Genomic DNA, 20,432 nt, shown 5'->3' with positions numbered 1-20,432 from the left:
TGACGGTCACCCATGTAAATTCCTCCACGCTCATACAATGATGGTCACTCACGTAAATCCCTCCGCACTCCTATGATGACGGTCACCAACGTAAATCCCTCCGCACTCATACGATGACGGTCACCCACGTAAATCCCTCCACACTCCTATGATGACGGTCACCCATGTAAATCCCTCCACGCTCCTATGATGATGGTCACCCATGTAAATCCCTTCGCACTCCTATGATGACGGTCACCCATGTAAATCCCTCCGCACTCATACGATGACAGTCACCCACGTAAATCCCTCCACACTCCTATGATGACGGTCACCCATGTAAATCCCTCCACGCTCCTATGATGATGGTCACCCATGTAAATCCCTTCGCACTCCTATGATGACGGTCACCCATGTAAATCCCTCCACACTCCTATGATGATGGTCACCCATGTAAATCCCTTCGCACTCCTATGATGACGGTCACCCATGTAAATCCCTCCGCACTCATACGATGATGGTCACCCACGTAAATCCCTCCGCACTCCTGCGATGACGGTCACCCATGTAAATCCCTCTGCACTCCTACGATGACGGTCACCCACGTAAATCCCTCCACACTCCTATGATAATGGTCACCCATGTAAATCCCTCCACGCTCCTGTGATGACGGTCACCCATGTAAATCCCTCCGCACTCATACGATAATGGTCACGATGATGGTCACCCATGTAAATCCCTCCGCACTCCTACGATGACGGTCACCCACATTAAGCAGGGGAAGAAGCACACCTTCAGATTATCACCTCTCCCAGCCTAGCATCAACAGAGGATGCTGATACGTAGCTCACAGAGAGCATATTGACGAATAACATTGTGTGAATCCTGCTTGAGATCGGACAGAATTTTCAACAATTTACGAAGTGGTCCTGGCCTTGCTCCTGCTGTTTTGTGCTATGTGTTTATATGGAGGGGCATTCTTTGGACTGACAATTACAAAAATATAAAAGCATAAAGTACCAAAGTTCTGAAAAATACTGAAGATGCACTCTGTCCTGCGGCATCTGATACTCAGTATTTAATTATTTACATAAAAATAAATATGGGGCTGGAGAGACGGCTCAATGGTTAAACCACTTGTGGTTCTTGTAGGAGACACAGGTTCAGTTCCCAGCACCACAGTGCAGCTCATGCTGCCTGCAACTCCACCATGGGAGAGGGGGGGGGGGAGGAGAGGAAAATATATAGTTAAATAAAAACAATTTTTAAAAAGGAGATTGCTCACCGTCTTCTGGCCCCCATAGCACCAGGCATGCACCTAGTAAACTTACATGCAGGCAAAACACCCATACACACAAACTGAAAATAAGTATTTTTAAAAATAAGCATGCATACCCATATCATTAATATATACATTTACTTTAATCTGAATAAATTTGAAAATTATATAGAGATCACTAAATATTGATTTGTATGCCTATTTTATATACCTGTATACACAGAGTGTCAAAAAAGTGTCTTGGGTGAAAAGTAGTTGAGAGTATAAAAATATTTAAGTAGCCCTGGCTGTGGCCCAGCAACCAGTATGGTTTTTGTTTGTTTGAACACTTCAGGTGTTTCTAATATATAATCCGAAATGAGAAGTATTCGTATAGATTATTTGACCCTGCGTACAGATCTCTACAGATGCACAGAGCTAGTAAAGAAAGGCCTCCCCCACCCTTTTTCCTGGGAGGAGAAAATAAACAAACAAGATACATCTAGGGGTGTATGAGGAAGACAGCGCTGGCTCTCCACCACAGTGACTGGAGCTTCTCAGGGCTGGCATGCATGTCAGTGTGAGAACCCCCATTTTGAGGAAGTCATCTCCCAACAGGGACCACTGCCCCTCACAGTGGCTGCAGAAAATCTGCCCTCACTAGCAAAAGCCACACTTGTCACTGTCCTGCGTGGCACAGGCAGCTTTGACCTTTGACCGCGTTCCCCTTTCCCTCTCTGAATACTGACTCTTGCCTGACAGCCTCAGATTTTCCATTATGTTAAGTTAACAAAATTAGAAACCCTCTCAGAAGGCTAGTTGCGTCAGGCCAGGGAGGAAACCTTTGAGAAGGGAGGCTGCATATTTTGGGTCTTCAGGTTCATGAAGTTTGAATTAAGTGGTCAAGTCTTTACACCCAGAATGTTTTAGAAGACCATAAAGAGGTTGGGAAGCCAGGCGATGGTGACGCACGCCTTTAATCCCAGCACTCGGGAGGCAGAGGCAGGCGGATCTCTGTGAGTTCGAGACCAGCCTGGTCTACAGAGCTAGTTCCAGGAGAGGCTCCAAAGCCACAGAGAAACCCTGTCTCGAAAAAGCAAAAAAAAAAAAAAAAAGAGGTTGGGAGGAGGCTCAGAGTAAACCACCATGCCAGCTGGGGACCTGAGTCTGGATTCCTGGCGCCACATAAAAAGCTGAGTTTGAAGGCGTGTGCCTATTATCTTAGTCCTGGGAGGTGTAGACAGAAGGCATCCCTGGGGCTTGATAGACAGATAGCCTAGAAAATCAGGGTCTCCAGGTTCAGTGAGAGACCCTATCTCTAAAAAATGAGGTGGAAAAAATTAGAGAGAAATGTATCAATTCTGACTTATACATATACCTTCACCTACACAGGAACACTTACACACACACCACACACACACACACACATACATACACACACATATACACACAAATAATATATAAATATAAGCAAAGAGAAAAATGATTGACAGCCTTGAGCTATTATGACAGCCATTGCTATTATTCCACTAAATTGCTCCAAGACTTTTCACCTTCTCATTGGACCCATGAATGAGCTGTCCCCCAACAGTTTCCAGGTTTCTGTGTCTCCACGTCCCATCCACCACAGTAAAACAGTGGGTATAAAAACAACTGCGCAGATGAGATGCCAGAGAAAAGGCCCCCCACCGCCAGCTCTTCACCTTCCCTGAGCCCCTCCCCACAGTAGCGAGCCCCTCCCCCCAGTAGCGTGAGCCCTGCGCTCAGCCTGACCATGGCTCTCCTTTCTGTTCAGGTTCACGAGCTCTGTTCTCTACCAGGGCCTCATCATGCACATGGGCCTCGCGGGGGCCAACATCTACCTGGATTTCTTCTACTCTGCCCTGGTGGAATTCCCAGCTGCCTTCATTATCATCCTTACGATAGACCGGGTTGGTCGCCGCTATCCCTGGGCTGCGTCAAATATGGTGGCGGGAGCGGCCTGTCTAGCTTCGGTTTTTATCCCAGATGGTAAGTTCAGAGAGCAGACAGCTTGAGGAACTCACCAAAGCCTTGCCCTAGAATATTCTAGTGATTCCCTTGATCTCTGTCTAGTCCTTCACTGTAGATGAGAAAATTCTCAGCAATTATTTTGTCTTTCCTCATAAAATGTTTATTTGAGGAAAGAGGCAAAAGCCCGTGATTCTTTTAGCCACCTGGAGCTTCATTTGAGGCTGTCATAGACCAGTAATCACTTCTGTTATACCCACACTTCACTTTCCTGGCTAGCTGGGGCAACCTCTATGACGGTATAAAGTTATAAAACCTTAGAGGCAGAACTATGGAGACAACAGAAAGATCAGGATTGTCCAGGAGCAGAGGGGAAAGGGCCACGGGCAGAGGACTTTCAGGGGAGGAAAAACACTCTGCGTGACATAATGGCATTATGCATGTGTCCAGACCCACTGAGAGCTCCTTGGGTCAGCTTTAAGACTTTTATATATGTGTGTACTTTATGTGTGTCTGTATGTAGGGTGTGCATATGGAGGCATAGAGGGTGCCTGATTCCCTGGAGCTGGAGTTGCAGGGAGTTGTGGATGATGCTGGTGCAGGGAACAAACCTGGGGCCTTTGTAAGAACAGCAAGTGTTCTTAGCCATCTCTCCAGCTCCACGTTTAAAAGAGAGACTATTTGTGCTGGGGCGATTGCTCCATGGGTAAAACACTTCCTGTGCTAGCATGAGGACCAGAATTCAGAACCCACAAAAATGTCAGCAGGTTCAGATTCATCTCAGCACTTAAAGGCAGACATAGGATTCCTTAGAGTGAGTTGACTAGATAGTCTGCTAAGATTGGTGACCTCTGGGTTCAAGGGAACAGTCCTGCCTTGTATAGCAGGCACAGGCTGATTGAGGAGGACACATGACATCCACCTCTGATACACACGCACATACATGCGTGCACACGCAAAACAGAACTGCATCTAAGGTTAGCGCATCCAGACCTGCAGAGGTTGCCGCATTTACCTCATGTCTGTAGAGGACTATTCTTGCTTCCCTGTCTCATTCCGCAATGTAGAGTTTGTCCTCACAAGCCCCCCCTGGAACCGCATGCAGAGTGGCTGAGTGCTGGCTTTCCCCTCAGATCTCCAGTGGCTGAAAGTCACCGTCGCGTGCCTGGGTAGAATGGGTATCACCATGGCCTACGAAATGGTCTGCCTGGTCAATGCTGAGCTGTACCCCACGTACATCAGGTGAGTGGGAATGCATAGCTTTGGGCTAGACGGTCTGGCTTCTCAAAGCACAGGGGGACATGTGGGTGTTCAAAGACAGCAGCCAGCAGTTCACACTCAGGCGTACAATCAGCGGCTCACACTCAGGTGTACAATCAGCAGTTCACAGTTAGTGTCCCCAAAGCCACAGGGCACAGGAGCAAGATTACCATGCAGAGCATGACCAGAGCAGCTGAGTGGGTGTATGGAAACCATAGACATGGCATGGGTAGTCACGTGATAGAAGGAAATCCTTCCCTCTCTGGTCTGAAGGCTAATACCAACTAAAACAACCAACCATGGGTGAGGGTGTGCGCACGTGTCCCTTCTGCACATGGAAATGAACAGAACTGATGTTTTTCTGCTCTCAGACACCTAATGGTTGGGGAAAGAAATTATCTAGGGGTGCAGTGAGAGGTGATTGCTGCCCCATGAGAAGTTAGAGGACTAAATCAGGTTTCTGTGACCTAGGAATCTCGGTGTCCTTGTCTGCTCCTCCATGTGTGACATTGGTGGCATCATCACGCCTTTCCTGGTCTACCGTCTCACTGACATCTGGCTGGAGTTCCCACTGGTGGTATTTGGTGAGAAATCACTGTGGGTTTAATTACTAGTGATCAGCAATATTATTAGTATTATTTTAATGCTCCCAAGCCAGCACTAACACTGGGCTATGGGACTGATACCTTAGAAGCATAAACTGAAGACAAGATGAGATAGAAAGGCATCTCCCTGAAGCACCCCCAACTCCCTGACCGGTGATATCCATCCCTCTCAGATCTGTAAAAGAACAAACCCTTGCTGTCTTCATTCCCAAAGCACTTGTACTTCATACTTCAAAGACAGTTAAAATTTCAAAACCCAGATAACACGGAATTCACAACTAATACAAACGTGTCCGCAAGACGGAGCCCCCACCCACCTTTCCCCGGTAGAGTTCAGGATGAGGCATGGCATGGCCCCTTCTGCTACTGCTAGGGGAGCCAGGAGCTCATACGGATTACCCAACTGCTCTGTAGCCTCCCTTGCTAGTGGGTAGAGTAGGCCGGCCTCTATCAGCTGCTGATCACAGAATCTGAAAGACCCTGGGCATCACCATCTAATCACTGGCACTGCCCTTGGCCCGACTGCAGCTTAGCGGGCAGCTGCTTGTCTGTGTCTCCTTCAGGGATGACTGTGGACACAGACTCAGGCTTCTGTTCACCTGCCCAGGGTAACTGGAGTGCCCAGGGTAACCCAGGGCACCACTTCTGTTTGCTTTCAGATCTGCAGAGAGGCTTTCAAACTTCATTAAAACCACCCTTTCCCCAGAGCACACCACACTGACTTCTCCCCTGGACACCATGCACCCAACACTGCTCTCTTGAAGCTGGATTCTGCCCCCTCCACTTACCCTGATCCGTTCCCCCTTGCCAGAAGACCTGCCAATGAATGTTTCAAGCTGTTGCTATAATTTTCCATCAAAACAGACCCAATGAGTTCCTCCACATTTCATCATGCTAGCAAGATGGCCAACGCTGATAACACGAGGGCTCTTTACCCTGGGATAACCAGAGCTACCAGGCCCACAGACAGGGGGCACGTGCCCCAAATCTCTGACTCCCAAACACTGGCTAAGGGGGCCTGTTCTGGAGCCTCCTTCCTCCTCAGAAAGTGCCCACCAAACCCCAACTCTTTCTCCCTAGGCAGGATTTAGAGATGCCTGATCCTTGGTAGGTGGTGTCTAAGGGGTCAGCAGGACATTTCTGGACAGAAATACGGGTTCCAGGTTTCTGTGACCACTACTTAGCAAGTCTAAGTCTAGGCCTTTGTGAAGTTGTGTGGTCCCTTGCTCCACCTCACCTTCCCCTGAAGGACACAAAGGACAGAGCTTTATATCAAAGATTACAGCAAACTTAAAGATTGTCCCAAATTTACCTCTGGGGGTTGTCATATCCTTTTGCCCATCTTTAACCTGGTGACAGGAAGCTAACTAATATTCTAACACCTTCCCCTTTCTTCTTCCTCTCTCTCTCTCTCTCTCTCTCTCTCTCTCTCTCTCTCTCAGCTGTTTCATCTAAGAAGCCTAAAAGTATTGGCTAACAGTCCACTGGAAGGCCGGGGGTGGCCCAGTGGCACTGTATTTGCTTAGCATGGGCAAAGCCCTGGTTCCATCCACAACATCAGGACAAAACAGATAAGGACCACAGGAAAGCGGGTAACACTATCCTGGTCAGCCAGGCTGATCCTTGCAGGATAAATGCTAATCTGTGACCTACTATTCTTTGAACTCCACCCTCTCTAGAGACTCGGAGCTAGAGCGTTGTGGCAGGGCACTCCTGTGAGCCCAGCACTGGGGAAGCAGGTGCAGGAGGACCTGGGCTACTGACCTGGTTTCATCTCTGCTGCTGTGACAAAAAACACTGACAAAAAGTGACATAGAGAAGAAAGGGATTTATCCTAGCTTACAATTCCAGGTCACCATCCTCACTGTCGGGGAGTCAGGGAGTAACTTTAAGGCTCTGTCACATTTCCTCAGGCAATCGGGACTAAGACAAAGGAACACAGCACTCTCACTTGCTTGTTTACACTCACACGATTTTTAACTCCTCTGCAACCGAGAACCCCTGCTTAGGGACCAGTACCAACAGGGCACACTGGGTCTCCCACAGCCCAACCCAGTGTACAAAAACCCACTCAAAGAGTCTCTTCCCCAATTCTAGTTATGTCAAGATGACAATTAAAGCAACCCTCACATCTAGGCAGAGAAACTCTGTAGAGGGAAGGAACTCCCTGACATCTAGGCAGAGAAACCCTGTAGGGAGAAGGAACTCCCTGACATCTAGGCAGAGAAACCCTGTAGAGGGAAGGAACTCCCTGACATCTAGGCAGAGAAACCCTGTAGGGAGAAGGAACTCCTTGACATCTAGGCAGAGAAACCCTGTAGGGAGAAGGAACTCCCTGACATCTAGGCAGAGAAACCCTGTAGAGGGAAGGAACTCCCTGACATCTAGGCAGAGAAACTCTGTAGAGGGAAGGAACTCCCTGACATCTAGGCAGAGAAACCCTGTAGGGAGAAGGAACGCCTTGACTTCTAGGCAGAGAAACCCTGCAGAGAGAAGGAACTCCCTGACTTCTAGGCAGAGAAACCCTGTAGAGGGAAGGAACTCTGCCTCAGCTGAAGTAGCTGAGTCTTGCTTACATTTGTTTCTCATTACACTACGGATCACGCTGAGAGATTGGGGGAGATTCAGAGACGTTAACACTCTGTCATGTCCACAGTTGGTTCATACCACAGTATGTGAAGTGGATGATGTCACTTGACAAAGGACAGAACGTCAGAGTACTCTCAGGTCCTCAGACCAGTCAGGAGTCCGAGTCAGACTCAGATGCCCAGTATTCAATGCCCATGGGTCCATTTCTGCTGTTTCTAAAGAGAAATGGCATCCAGCATGCAGTTCTTTGAAACCCCAAAATAGTGAAGAACTAGCACCCCATTTCCTAGGCTCTGTTACAGGAAAAAAAAACATCAAAGCACACCTCTAAAAGTTTTATATCTCCAAAATGAATTTAAAGATGACAAAATATTAGTATGGTTGTTATTGATATTATAACCAGAGACTAAAACAAAGGAACCAAAGAAGCCAAGTGGCCGTGTCCAGTCATACGTTCTACCCTGAGTTGGGCCCATGTTATTTTCTGTGCTGGGGAAATGGAACCCCACATGCTCAGCAAGCCCTCTACCACTAAGTTATATGGGAGGTGGGAGGGAGGGAGACTGTTCTGGATTGCCTTCCGGTGCTGTGATTAAAAACTCTCTGACCCAAAGCAATTTAAGGGAGAAGAGGACTTATTTGACTCACACTTCTGGGGGAAGTCAGGGCTGAAACTTTGCTTCCTGGCTCATTCTCTGGCTTCCTTGATACCTTAGCCCAGGCCCACCTGCTTAGGAATGGTACTGCCCACAGTGGGCTGGGACCTCCTGCAACGATTAGCAATCAAGAGCATCAATTAATCTCACAGATGTAGCCACAGGCCAATCTGCTGTAGGCAGTTACTCAAATGAGGTTCCCTCTTCCCAAGTGACTCTGGGTTGTTCCAAGTTTACAATAAAAGTTAACCAAGGGCTCAGTGAGTATTCAGTGGCTTGGGGTACTGACTGCTCTCACAGAGGACCAAGATTTGGTTCCCAGGAGCCAGACAGCAGCTACCAACTATTCAGAGAAGCCAATGCCCTCTTGTGGGCTCAGCAGCACTGCACACATATGGTGCACAGACATATGCAGGCAAAACACCCATACGCCTAAAATAAAATGTTCAGTCTTTTTAATTAGACAGTACAAAGACAGAGCCTCATTTCGTAGGTCATACTGCCCTTGAATTTACAATCTTCCCCCCTTAGTCTCCCAGAGGCAATGATTACAGGTGAATCCCACGAGACTCTCAGCTCTGAACATCTGAACTTGAACTAAATGGCTTCACTATGTTTTGTGATAGTATTGCATATGCAATAACATGCAATGCATTCTTCCTTTATTAAAAGGACTACTTAATTTTATATTCATTTTATGTGTGTGTGCATGTGTGTGTGTGTAAAAGGTGCCAAGGTGCAACATGTGGAGTTCAGTTCTCTCCTTCCTCTACACGGGTGGGTCCTGGGGATTGAACTCATATCCTCAAGCTTAGCAGAAAGCAGCTTAACCCACTGAGCCATCTTGCCAGTCCTGATACAATTATTCTTGTTAGCTAGCAATGGTCCAAGTTTCTCTCTTGCTCCCAACACTGAACACTTTCTATTGGCAGAGTTACATTCTTCTTCGCATGGCTAGGGTTTTGGGGGGAGTTATTTTCTAACTCCGAAATTTCTTAACACTGTGGCGATGTCCAGTAGCCTAGAATAGCCTTGACTCAAAATGTTAAGTATTTCATTTCCCTAAAAGGAATTGTAACCCAATGGTGTTTGGCATTGGGAACCTTATTTATGATGGAAAACAGGGTGTTTAAAGATGGCAAGCGAGTCTATAAATAAGAATGGGAAAAAATACTCCCCAAAAGAGAAAGGGGAACAAGGGGAGCCCTAATTATAGAGATTGCCTTCCTGGGTTTTGATGCAATTCACATCTGTGTTTCAGCTGTAGTTGGCCTTATTGCTGGGGGACTTGTGCTGTTGCTGCCTGAGACCAAAGGGAAGGCTCTGCCTGAGACCATTGAGGATGCCGAGAACATGAAGAGGTAGGTACTTGGACTCCCTGAATGAACTCCTCCATAGACACTTAGAAAAGTCTGGATCCAACTGGAAAGAAAGATTAGGTTGAACCCAGATCTCATAACATGTGATCAAGGCAAGCTACATCAAAGTGTTAGATATCAAGAAGAGAATTAGTGAAAACACTGTGGGAGGACTGGTTATAGTTCACACCTGCATAATAGGTGAAGTCTGTCTAAATATGCTGAGAGAGAGAGAGAGAGGAGGAGGAGAAGGAGAAGGAAGAGGAGGAGAAGGAAGAGTAGGAGGAGGAGGAAGAAGAGGAGGAGGAGGAGGAAGAGAAGAAGAAGAAGAAGAAGAAGAAGAAGAAGAAGAAGAAGAAGAAGAAGAAGAAGAAGAAGAAGAAGAAGAAGAAGAAGAAGAAGAAGAAGAAGAGAAAGATAAAAAGAAGGAAGGAAAGAAAGAGGAGAGAGAGGAGGAAGAGAGGAAGGAAGGAAGGGAGGGAGGGAGGGAGGGAGGGAGGGAGGGAGGGAGGAAGGAAGGAAGGAAGGAAGGAAGGAAGGAAGGAAGGAAGGAAGGAAGGAAGGAAGGAGTGTTATGGCCCACAGGAAAAATATTAGTTTGTCTGTATTCACAAAAATTCAAAGTTAATCTGAAACACTGGGAAACCTGGATAAAGTGTTTAGTCTATACAAAGAGCTGGCCTTCTGAACATATGTGGAGAGCTCTTACAATTCCATGAGAACAGCTGCCCACAAACAGGAGACAGGAAGGGCAGGGGCAACTGACTCAGCAGAAAGGAAAGTCCCTCCACCTCACTCACAACCAGAAGAATGTGAGCTGATGCGGCACTGGCATCCCTCTGGGTCATCAGAGGTCAAACTAGCTGGAAAGCCCTGTGCTGGGGAAGAAGACGCAGGACCCAGCAGCACCCATGCCGCTGTGGACCATTCACTGAAACCTCCATGACAGTCAGCCCCACCCTAGGAACAGGCTGATACCTGTCTGCCTTTCACCCGGTCGCCACCTCTTGAAACTCAGATGTGTGAAATGTATGGCGAGGACCAATCGTTAAAGCATCTTTTAATGCAACAAAGGATTAAAAGCAACCTAAATGCCCTTCAGTTGGGAATCCAGTTGAATAAATTATTATCTCCCATACAACGAAGTACTATATAGCCACTTTTTTAAAACTGAGACAGCTTTATATCCACTGATAAGAAAAGATCTCAAAAAATAAGTTGTTAAAAAAAAAAATAAGTTGTTATTGGGAAGAAAAAAAACAAAACATAGAAAAGTATCCATTCTACAATTCGGGTAAATGCAACATAAATACATAGACATACAAATATAAAACCATATTGAAAATAAAATGGCACGATTATAGAAATATTCAAGTAGTCTCCCTTCTCGGCAGTTTTTATTTCCATCCTTCAGTAACCCATGATCCCTCAACTTCCTTTGGAGTTTGGAAATATTAAATGGAAAAAATCCAGAAAGAAGAAATTCATATGTATATATTCTTTCATGTTGCACACTTCTCTTGGTGACTTGGTAAAATGTTGAATGTTTGTCTCCGTCATGCTCATGACGGGACTCTTTCCTTGGCCTGGAATATCCACACTGTAAATGCCACCCACCCATCAGTCCCTGAGCAGACATCTCAGTTACCTGTTGGGCTGCCAGGGTCTCAGTGTGTTATTCCCAGATCGCGGGGTCCACCAAACCACCATGGAGTCTGCCCGTGTATGCAAAACAAAAGGCAGGATCAAGCTTGGATATTCCACCCATCCGACACAGCCATGAGGCTGGAGCACCATGAGCCTAGTTGGGGTGGGGTTTTATCATAGTAGAGGTTGGGGTGAGGGGATTTCTAAGGTTTCTAAGGTTCAGGACCCCTGATTGGCTGACATTTGTCTAGGAGAGTCTTGGTGAAATGGTACAGGTGTGTACTGGGCTAAGGGACATCAGGTGATCCTGTCTATAATGGTTAGAGTGTTAGGTATTTCTCCTTGGATGGTCTGCTCCTGGGTGGTGTCTGTGTGGTCTCTACAGAGACTGGACGGCTGGGCTCTACAACTGTGCTTGTGTTCACAAACCTCTCTATCACCTGATTGTGACCCAGAGTATAAGAGCAGTGACACGGATAGCTCAGACATTGTACCAAAGAGAAACTCTTATGCAAAGGGCTTTCTCTAGATCTGAAGGGGAAAGTTGTCCACTTGATAAAGGCAGAGAAAATTGTGTAACACACCTGGTCCTAGGGCATCATGCTACTGAAGCGCAGGGGTCTGAGGCTTTTCCTGGAATTGCTGTTGAGCTCACAAGCCTCAACTGAGCTGGATGTCATATGCTGGCAGCCATGGGACACCGAGTGTTTTTTCTGGCCCCATGATGTTTTCTGAGGTGAGAAATGCCACATAAACTGAACTCCCAGGATCTGTGACAAAACCAGATATGGGAACCTGGAACAGGCATTTCTTCTTGTTAGTAATTTGTGGGAGCTGAATGGGGGCCTGCTCTTTGGTGACTCTGCTGCTGTTACTATTGGTGTTGCTGCAGTCACTGCTACTGTTGCTGTTGCTGCAGTTGCTGTTCTTGTTGTGGCTGTCACTGTTACCACAGTAGTTGCTGCTGTCATTGTTGCTGTTGATTCTGTTGCTATTCTTGTTGTTACTGTTCTTGCTGCTGCTATTACTGGTGATGCAGTTACTGTTCTTGCTGCTGCTGTTACTCTTCTTTTTGCTGTTGTCACTATTACTGCTGCCATTGTTCTTGTTGCTACTGTCACTGTTGCTGTTGTGGCTGTTACTGTTGGCATTACTGTTGTTGCTGTTGATATGACTAATGTCATCATTACTATTGATTCTGTTGCTGTTGCTGCAGTTACTGTTCTTGCTGCTGCAGTTGCTGTTGCTGCTATCACTGTTGCTGCTGTTACTAGTAATGCAGTTACTGTCCTTGCTGCTGCTGTTCCTGTTGCTGTTGCTGCTCTCACTGTTGCTGCTGCTGCTGTCACTGCTCTTGTTGCTGCTATCGTTGTTGGTGCTGTTATTATTCTTGTTGCTGCTGGAACTGTTGCTGTTACTTCTGTTATTATTGTTACTGTTTCTGTTGCTGCTGTCACTGTTACTGCTGCTGTTGCTGCTGCCATTGTTGCTGATTCTGTAGCTGCTGCTGCAGTTACTGTTCTTGCCGCTGCTGTCACTGTTGCTATTGCTGCTCTCACTGTTGCTTTTGCTGCTGTTGTTGTTGCAGAACTTACTGTTGTTGCTGCATGTACTCTTGGTACTGCTACTGTTGCTATTGCTACTGCTGCTGTTGCTGCTGTTACTGATCTTACTGCTGCTCTTTCTGTTGTTGCTGCACTTACTGTTTCTATTGCTTTTGTCACTGGTGATGCAGTTTCTGTTCTTGTTGCTGCTGTCACTGTTTCTATTGTTGCTGTTGTTGCTGTCACTGTAAGTGTCGCTGTTACTGTAGTTCCTGCTCTTGCAATTGCTGCTGTTGTCACTGTTGTTGTCACTGCTTCTGTTGCTGCAGTTATTATCCTTATTGCTGCTGTTATGATTTTTGCTGCTGCCTTCACTGTTATTGGTGATGTTGTTACTGTTCCTGATGTTGTTGTCACTGTTGTTGTTGCTGCCTTCACTGTTATTGGTGATGTTGTTACTGTTCCTGATGTTGTTGTCACTGTTGTTGTTGCTGCCTTCACTGTTATTGGTGATGTTGTTACTGTTCCTGATGTTGTTGTCACTGTTGTTGTTGCTGCTGTCACTGTTGCTGTTCCTGCTGTCATGGTAACTGTCACTGTTACTACTGTTACTATTCTTGTTGCTGCTGTCACTGTTGTTGTTGTTACTGTCACTGTTGCTGTAGTTACTAGTCTTGCTGTAGCTGTCACTGTTGCTGCTGTTACTGTTCTTGTTGCTCCTGTTATTGTTGCTGTTTTTGTTGAGGCTGTCATTGTTGCTACTGCTGCTGTTACTGCTCTTGCTGCTTCTGTGACTGTTCCTGTTGCTTCTATTGCTATTGTTTTTACTGTTGTCACTGTTGCTGTTGCTACTGTCATTGTTGCTATTGATTCTGTTGCTGTTACTGCTGTTATTGTTCTTGTTGCTGCTGTCATTGTTGCTACTGCTGCTGTTACTGTTGCTGTCACTGCTGTCATTGTTGCTGTTGCTGTTGTTACTGTTCTTACTGCTCTTTCTATTTATGCACTTACTATTGTTGCAATTACTCTTGGTGCTGCTACTGTTGCTGTTGTTACTGTTCTTGCTGTTACTGTTGTTGCTGCTACTGTTACTGTTGCTGTTGCTGCCTTTACTGTTGCTGCTGCTGCTTTTACTGTTCTTGTTGTTGCTGTTACTGTTCTTGTTGCTGTCACTGTTGGTTTTGCTGCTGTTGCTGCTGTTGTTGATGCTGTTGATTCTGTTGCTGTTGCTGCAGTTACTATTCTTACTGATGCTGTCACTGTTGCTATTGCTGCTGTTGTTGTTGCAGAACTTACTGTTGTTGCTACATTTACTCTTGGTGTTGCTAATGTTACTGTTATTACTGCTGCTGTTTCTGTTGTTGCTGCTGCAGTTACTGTTGCTTTTTCTGCTATCACTGTTGCTGCTGGTGGTGATACAGTTAATGTTCTTGTTGCTGTTGTCACTATTACTGTTGTTACTGTTGCTGTTGCTGCAGTCACTATTGCTTCTGTCATTGTTCTTGCTGCTACTGTGACTGTTGCTGTGGCTTCTGTTACTATTGTTGTTGTTACTGTTGGTTGTGCTTCTGTCACTGTTACTATTGCTGTTGCTGCTGTTACTGTTGCTGCTGTTACTGTTGCTGCTGCTGTTTCTGTTATTGTTGCTGCAGTTACTATTGCTCTTGCTGCTATTACTGTTACTGCTGTTGTTTCTGTTGTTGCTGCTGCAGTTACTGTCGCTGTTGCTGTTACTCTTTTTGTTGCTGCTGTCACTGTTGCTATTGTGGTTGTTACTGCTGGCATTACTGCTCTCGCTGTTGCTGTTGTGGTTGTTACTGTTGGCATTACTGCTCTCACTGTTGCTGTTGTTATGGCTAATGTCATCGTTGCTGTTGATTCTGTTGCTGTTGCTGCTGTTTCTGTTCTTGCTGCAGCTGTCACTGTTGCAGCTGCCATTGTAACTGTCACTGCAGTTACTGTTCTTGCTGCTGTCACTATGGCTGTTGTTGCAGTTCCTGCTGCTGCTGTCACTATCACTGTTGCTGCAATCACTGTTGTTTTTGCTGCTGTCACTGTTGCTATTCCTGCTGTCACTGTCATTATTCCTGAAGTTACTGTTCTTGATGTAGCTGTCACTGTTGTTGCTGTTACTGTCCTTCTGCTGCTTTCGCTGATGCTATTGTTGCTGTTGATTCTATTGTTGATGCTGCTGTTACTGTTTTTGCCGATGCTGTTACTGTTGCTGTTGTCGCCGTCGCTGTAACTGTTACTGCAGTTACTGTTCTTGCTGTTGCTGTCATTGTTGCTGTTGTCACTGTTACTGTAGTTACTGTTCTTATTGCTGTTGCTGCTGTTACTGTCCTTGCTGCTGCTATCATTGTTGCTGTTCCCACTGTCACTGTTACTGGAGTTACTCATCTTATTGTTGCTGTCACTGTTGCTGTTGCCACTGTCACGGTAACTGTCACTATTACTGCAGTTACTCGTCTTGCTGCTTCTATCACTGTTATTGTTGCTGTAGCTACTGTTCTTGCTGCTGCTATCACTGTTGCTATTACTGCTGTCACTGCTACTGCTGCAGTTGTTATTTTTATTGCTGCCACTGTTACTGGCTCTGTTGCTGCTGACACTGTTGCTGCAGTTGCTGTTCTTGCTGCTGCTGTTACTGGTTCTGTTGCTGCTCTCACTGCAGCTATTAGGGCTGTTACTGTTGCTGTAGTAATTATTCTTGTTGCTGCTGTTACTGTTGTTGCTGCTGTCACTGTTGCTGCTGTTACTGTTGTTGCTGCTGTCACTGTTGCTGCTGTCACTGTTGCTGCTGTTACTGTTGTTGCTGCTGTTACTGGTTCTGTTGCTGTTCTCACTGCTGCTATTAGGGCTGTTACTGTTGCTGTAGTAATTATTCTTGTTGCTGCTGTTACTGTTGCTGCTGTTACTGTTGTTGCTGCTGTCACTGTTGCTGCTGTTACTGTTGTTGCTGCTGTTACTGTTGCTGCTGTTACTGTTGTTGCTGCTGTCACTGTTGCTGCTGTTACTGTTGTTGCTGCTGTCACTGTTGCTGCTGTTACTGTTGTTGCTGCTGTTACTGGTTCTGTTGCTGTTCTCACTGCTGCTATTAGGGTTGTTACTGTTGCTGTAGTAATTATTCTTGTTGCTGCTGTTACTGTTGTTGCTGCTGTCACTGTTGCTGCTGTTACTGTTGTTGCTGCTGTCACTGTTGCTGCTGTTACTGTTGCTGCTGTTACTGTTGTTGCTGCTGTCACTGTTGCTGCTGTTACTGTTGTTGCTGCTGTCACTGTTGCTGCTGTTACTGTTGTTGCTGCTGTTACTGTTGTTGCTGCTGTTACTGGTTCTGTTGCTGTTCTCACTGCTGCTATTAGGGCTGTTACTGTTGCTGTAGTAATTATTCTTGTTGCTGCTGTTACTGTTGTTGCTGCTGTTACTGGTTCTGTTGCTGTTCTCACTGCTGCTGTTACTGCTGTTACTGTTGCTGTAGTAATTATTCTTGTTGCTGCTGTTACTGTTGTTGCTGCTGCTGTTACTGTTGTTGCAGTTACAGTTGACATTAATGCGTTTGTTGCTATTATTTTCCTTTTTGTTGTTGTAGCTGCTCTTTACACTGCTCTTGTTGCTGCCGTCACTCACATTAATGCTGCTTCTACTGTTGCTGAAGCTGCTGTGACATTTTATGCAGTGGCTATTGTTTATGGTGTTCTTAGTGTTGCTGCTGTTATTGTTGCTGTGGCTGTCATCTCTTGTAGCGCTGTTGTTGCCATCCTTGCTTCTTTTGCTGTGGTCATTCCTGTGGTCACTGGTACTGTTATTGTTGTCAACGCTGCTCCTAGTGTTCTTCACGTTACCATCAGTTCTGTTGCTCTTATTGTTGCTGTTGCTACTGTCCTTAGGGCTGTGATCATTGCTGTTGCTTTCTCTGGTGCTACTGTCCTTAGGGCTGTGATCATTGCTGTTGCTTTCTCTGGTGACACTGCCACTGATGCTACTATCGATGCAGCTGCTGCTGTCACGGTTGTTATCACTACTATCATTGCTGCTGCTGCTGTTGATGATGCTGCAGTTGCTGTCTTTGCCATTTTTGCAACTCCTCCTGCTATTGTTTTTACTATTGCTGCTGCTGTTCCCATCAGTGTTGGCACTGCTATCAATGCAGTTGTTGGTGTTACTGCTGTTGTGGTTACTGCTGTTATTGTTACTGCTATTGTCTATGCTGTTGCTGACACTGCTGCTCTCAATGCTGTTATTATTGCCACTGTTGACGTTGGTACTTCTCTCAGTGTTGTGGTTGTTGTTACTGCTATTGACACTGTTGCTGTTGTTGATGCTGGTACTGTTGCCGACACTGCTGCTGCTATTTCTGCTGTTGCTGCTGTCACTGTTGCTGCTGTTACTGGTGATGCCGTTACTGTTCTTGCTGCTGTTTCTACTGCAGTTGCTGTTGCTACTCTCACTGTTGCTGCTACTGCTGCTGCTGCTGTCACTGCTCTTGTTGCTGCTGTCATTATTGCTGCTGTTATTATTCTTGCTGCTGCTGGAACTGTTGCTGTTACTGTTGCTGTTGTCACTGTTGGTGTTGCTCCTGTTACTGTCGGTTTTGCTGCTGTCACTGTTACTGCTGCTGTTGTTGATGCTGTTGCTTCTGTTGCTGTTGCTGCAGTTACTATTCTTGCTGCTGCTGTCACTGTTGCTATTGCTGCTGTTGTTGTTGCAGAACTTACTGTTGTTGCTGCATTTACTCTTGGTGTTACTGTTTTTACTGCTGCTGTTTCTACTATTGCTGCTGCAATTACTGTTGCTTTTGCTGTTATCACTGTTGCTGTTGCTGCTGGTGATACAGTTAATATTTTTGTTGCTGCTGTCACTGTTGCCATTGCTGCTTTTATTGTTATTACTGCTCTTTCTGTTTCTGCACTTACTGTTGTTGCTGCAGTCACTATTGCTACTGTCATTGTCCTTGCTGCTACTGTGACTGTTGCTGTGGCTTCTGTTACTATTGCTGCTGCTACTGCTGCTGTTACTGTTGGTTGTGCTTCTGTCACTGTTACTACTGCTGTTGCTGCTGTTACTATTGCTGCTGCTGTTTCTGTTGTTGCTGCTGCTGTCACTGTTGCTGCTGTTATTGGTGATGCAGTTACTGTTCTTGATGTTGCTGTTACTCTTCTTGTTGCTGTTGTCACTATTGCCGCTGCTATTGTTCTTGTTGCTACTGTCACTGTTGCTGTTAGCATTACTGCTGTCACTGTTGCTGTTGGCATTACTGCTGTCACTGTTGCTGTTGGCATTACTGCTGTCACTGTTGCTGTTGGCATTACTGCTGTCACTGTTGCTGTTGGCATTACTGCTGTCACTGTTGCTGTTGGCATTACTGCTGTCACTGTTGCTGTTGGCATTACTGTTGTCACTGTTGCTGTTGTTATGGCTAATGTCATTGTTGCTGTTGCTGCTGTTTCTATTCTTGCTGTTGCTGTCACTGTTGTTGTTATTGCTGTTGCTATAGCCGTAGTTATTATTCTTAATGCTGCTGTTGCTGTTCTTGCTGCTGCCTTCACTGTTGGTGTTGTTGCTGTTGCTGTTATTGCTGCTGTCCCTGTCACTGTTGCTGCAGTTACTGTTCTTGCTGCTGTCATTGCTGCTGTTGCTGCTGTTACTGTTCTTGCTGCCGCTGTCACTGTTGCTGCTGCTGTTACTGTAACTGTTGCTGTAGTTGCTGTTCTTGCTGCTGCTGTCACTGCTATCACTGTTTCTGTTGCTGCAGTTATTATTCTTATTGCTGCTGTTATGGTTTTTGCTGCTGCCTTCACTGTTGATGGTGTTGTTACTGCTCCTGATGTTGTCACTGTTGTTGCTGCCGCTGTCACTGTTGCTGTTGCTGCTGTTACTATTCCTGCTGCTGCTGTCACTGTTGCTATTCCAGCTGTCACTGTAACTGTCACTGTTACTACTGTTACTGTTCTTGTTGCTGCTGTCACTGTTGCTGCTGTTACTGATCTTGCTGCTACTAAATCTGTTGCTGCAGTTACTGTTCTTGTTCCTGCTGTCATTGTTGCTACTACTGCTGTTCCTGTTCTTGCTGCTGCTGTGACTATTGCTGTTGTTTCTGTTATTATTGCTTTTACTGCTGTAACTGTTGCTGTTGCTACTGTCATTGTTGCTATTGATTCTGTTGCTGTTGCTGCTTTTACCGTTCTTACTGCTGCTGTTTCTGTTGTTGCTGCTACTGTTACTGTTGCTGTTGCTGTTTTCACTGTTGCTGCTGCTACTGCTGCTGCTGCTGTTACTGTTCTTGCTGTTGCTGTCACTGCAGTCATTATTATTATTGCCACTGTTGACAGTGGTACTTCTCTCAATGTTGTTGTTGTTGTTGTTACTGCTATTGACACTGTTGCTGTCGTTGATGCTGGTACTGTTGCCGACACTGCTGCCGCTCCTGCTGCTCCTGCTGTTGCTGCTGCTCCTGCTGTTCCCTCTGCTGCTCCTGCTGTTCCTGCTGCTCCTGCTGCTGCTGTTTATGCTCCCATCACCATTGCTATTGCTGTCACTGATGTTCTGTGGTTGGGCCTGGAGACTCTGGGAGCTCAGCGTATTTGCTTGTCCCTCCACCTGGAGACTGGGAAGCCTATAGCGCTGCTGAGTGATTTGATGAGATCCTGTTACCCACATCTCCTCTTGGACTGCTCTAGAAACTGAGACCATGTAGGGTAATGGAATTGGGGCAGTCCATGCCTGATTCAGTACAAACAAGCCCATGTACAAAGGGCAGACCTGGGAGCAGCAGAGGAAGGAGAGAAGCCCTCCTCCAAAGATTATCAGCAGCATCCATATAGCCATGGAGAAGACAGTAAGAAAACTGAGCAATGTCTTAGTCACAGCCTTCACTCATCAAATAGTGGAAACACACTTGGGGAAAATAATTTCTTAAATTCTGTGCAAGAATTGATTGAAGTATATGGATTTTTGCAATCATTATATTTAACCAGCGTAGTTATATTTAGCCTTCAACTACATTCTCTGTTATGGAGGAAGGTGAACCACTTGGAGGGAGATATAGGAACACCTTCTCCTGCAAGTTATTCATCCAATTTCTTCATGAAAACCATCACTCAGAAGACAGCATATGTGATCTTGGACGAATCCTACACTTAAATTTTGATTTGTTTTGTTTATTTATTGCCTGCTTGATACTTCTTTCATAACTTCTTTCTCACCTGCTTAATTTGATTTCCTATTGCAGGCCAATAAAAAAGAAAGAGATGAGAATTTACCTCCAAGGCAAGAAAGCAGGTCTTCAGCTAAGCTAAAGAGAAAGAGCGTGGGCCCTGCTGGACCAGAGGCAGAGCTTCTTCCCACACCAGAAACCCACACAACCCAATTGCACTTACCTTAACACTCCATCGGTGGGGAGCTGCAGCCTGCATGGTTTGCTGCACTGGTGTGACAAACTCTACCTACCAGCCAGGACATTCCACCTCACTCTGCTCTCAGCAGGCCCAGGAAAATGGCCATTGCTTTATTGGATTTGTCTTTTTGTCTTTTTATTTCTTTATTTGGTT

The 20,432-nt window shown here is 45.9% G+C and overlaps 1 protein-coding gene across 1 annotated transcript in view; it reads left to right on the top strand.

The window, feature by feature from the left end:
• Slc22a2 (solute carrier family 22 member 2) overlaps positions 1-20,223 on the top strand; it is a 39,278-nt gene extending 19,055 nt beyond the window's left edge. Inside the window, exons 7-11 of the mRNA XM_075959302.1 lie at positions 3,033-3,247; positions 4,360-4,468; positions 4,958-5,070; positions 9,598-9,697; positions 20,114-20,223. Coding sequence (XP_075815417.1) covers positions 3,033-3,247; positions 4,360-4,468; positions 4,958-5,070; positions 9,598-9,697; positions 20,114-20,180 — 604 coding nt within the window. The 3' untranslated portion in view covers positions 20,181-20,223. The remainder of the gene's footprint in view (positions 1-3,032; positions 3,248-4,359; positions 4,469-4,957; positions 5,071-9,597; positions 9,698-20,113) is intronic.
• Positions 20,224-20,432: the final 209 nt, after the last annotated feature.

This window comes from Microtus pennsylvanicus, chromosome 1 (genome assembly GCF_037038515.1).
Source record: "Microtus pennsylvanicus isolate mMicPen1 chromosome 1, mMicPen1.hap1, whole genome shotgun sequence".
Lineage (NCBI taxonomy): Eukaryota > Metazoa > Chordata > Mammalia > Rodentia > Cricetidae > Microtus > Microtus pennsylvanicus.
Note: the sequence above shows the minus strand (reverse complement) of the source record. Positions and strands in the feature narration are given on the sequence as shown.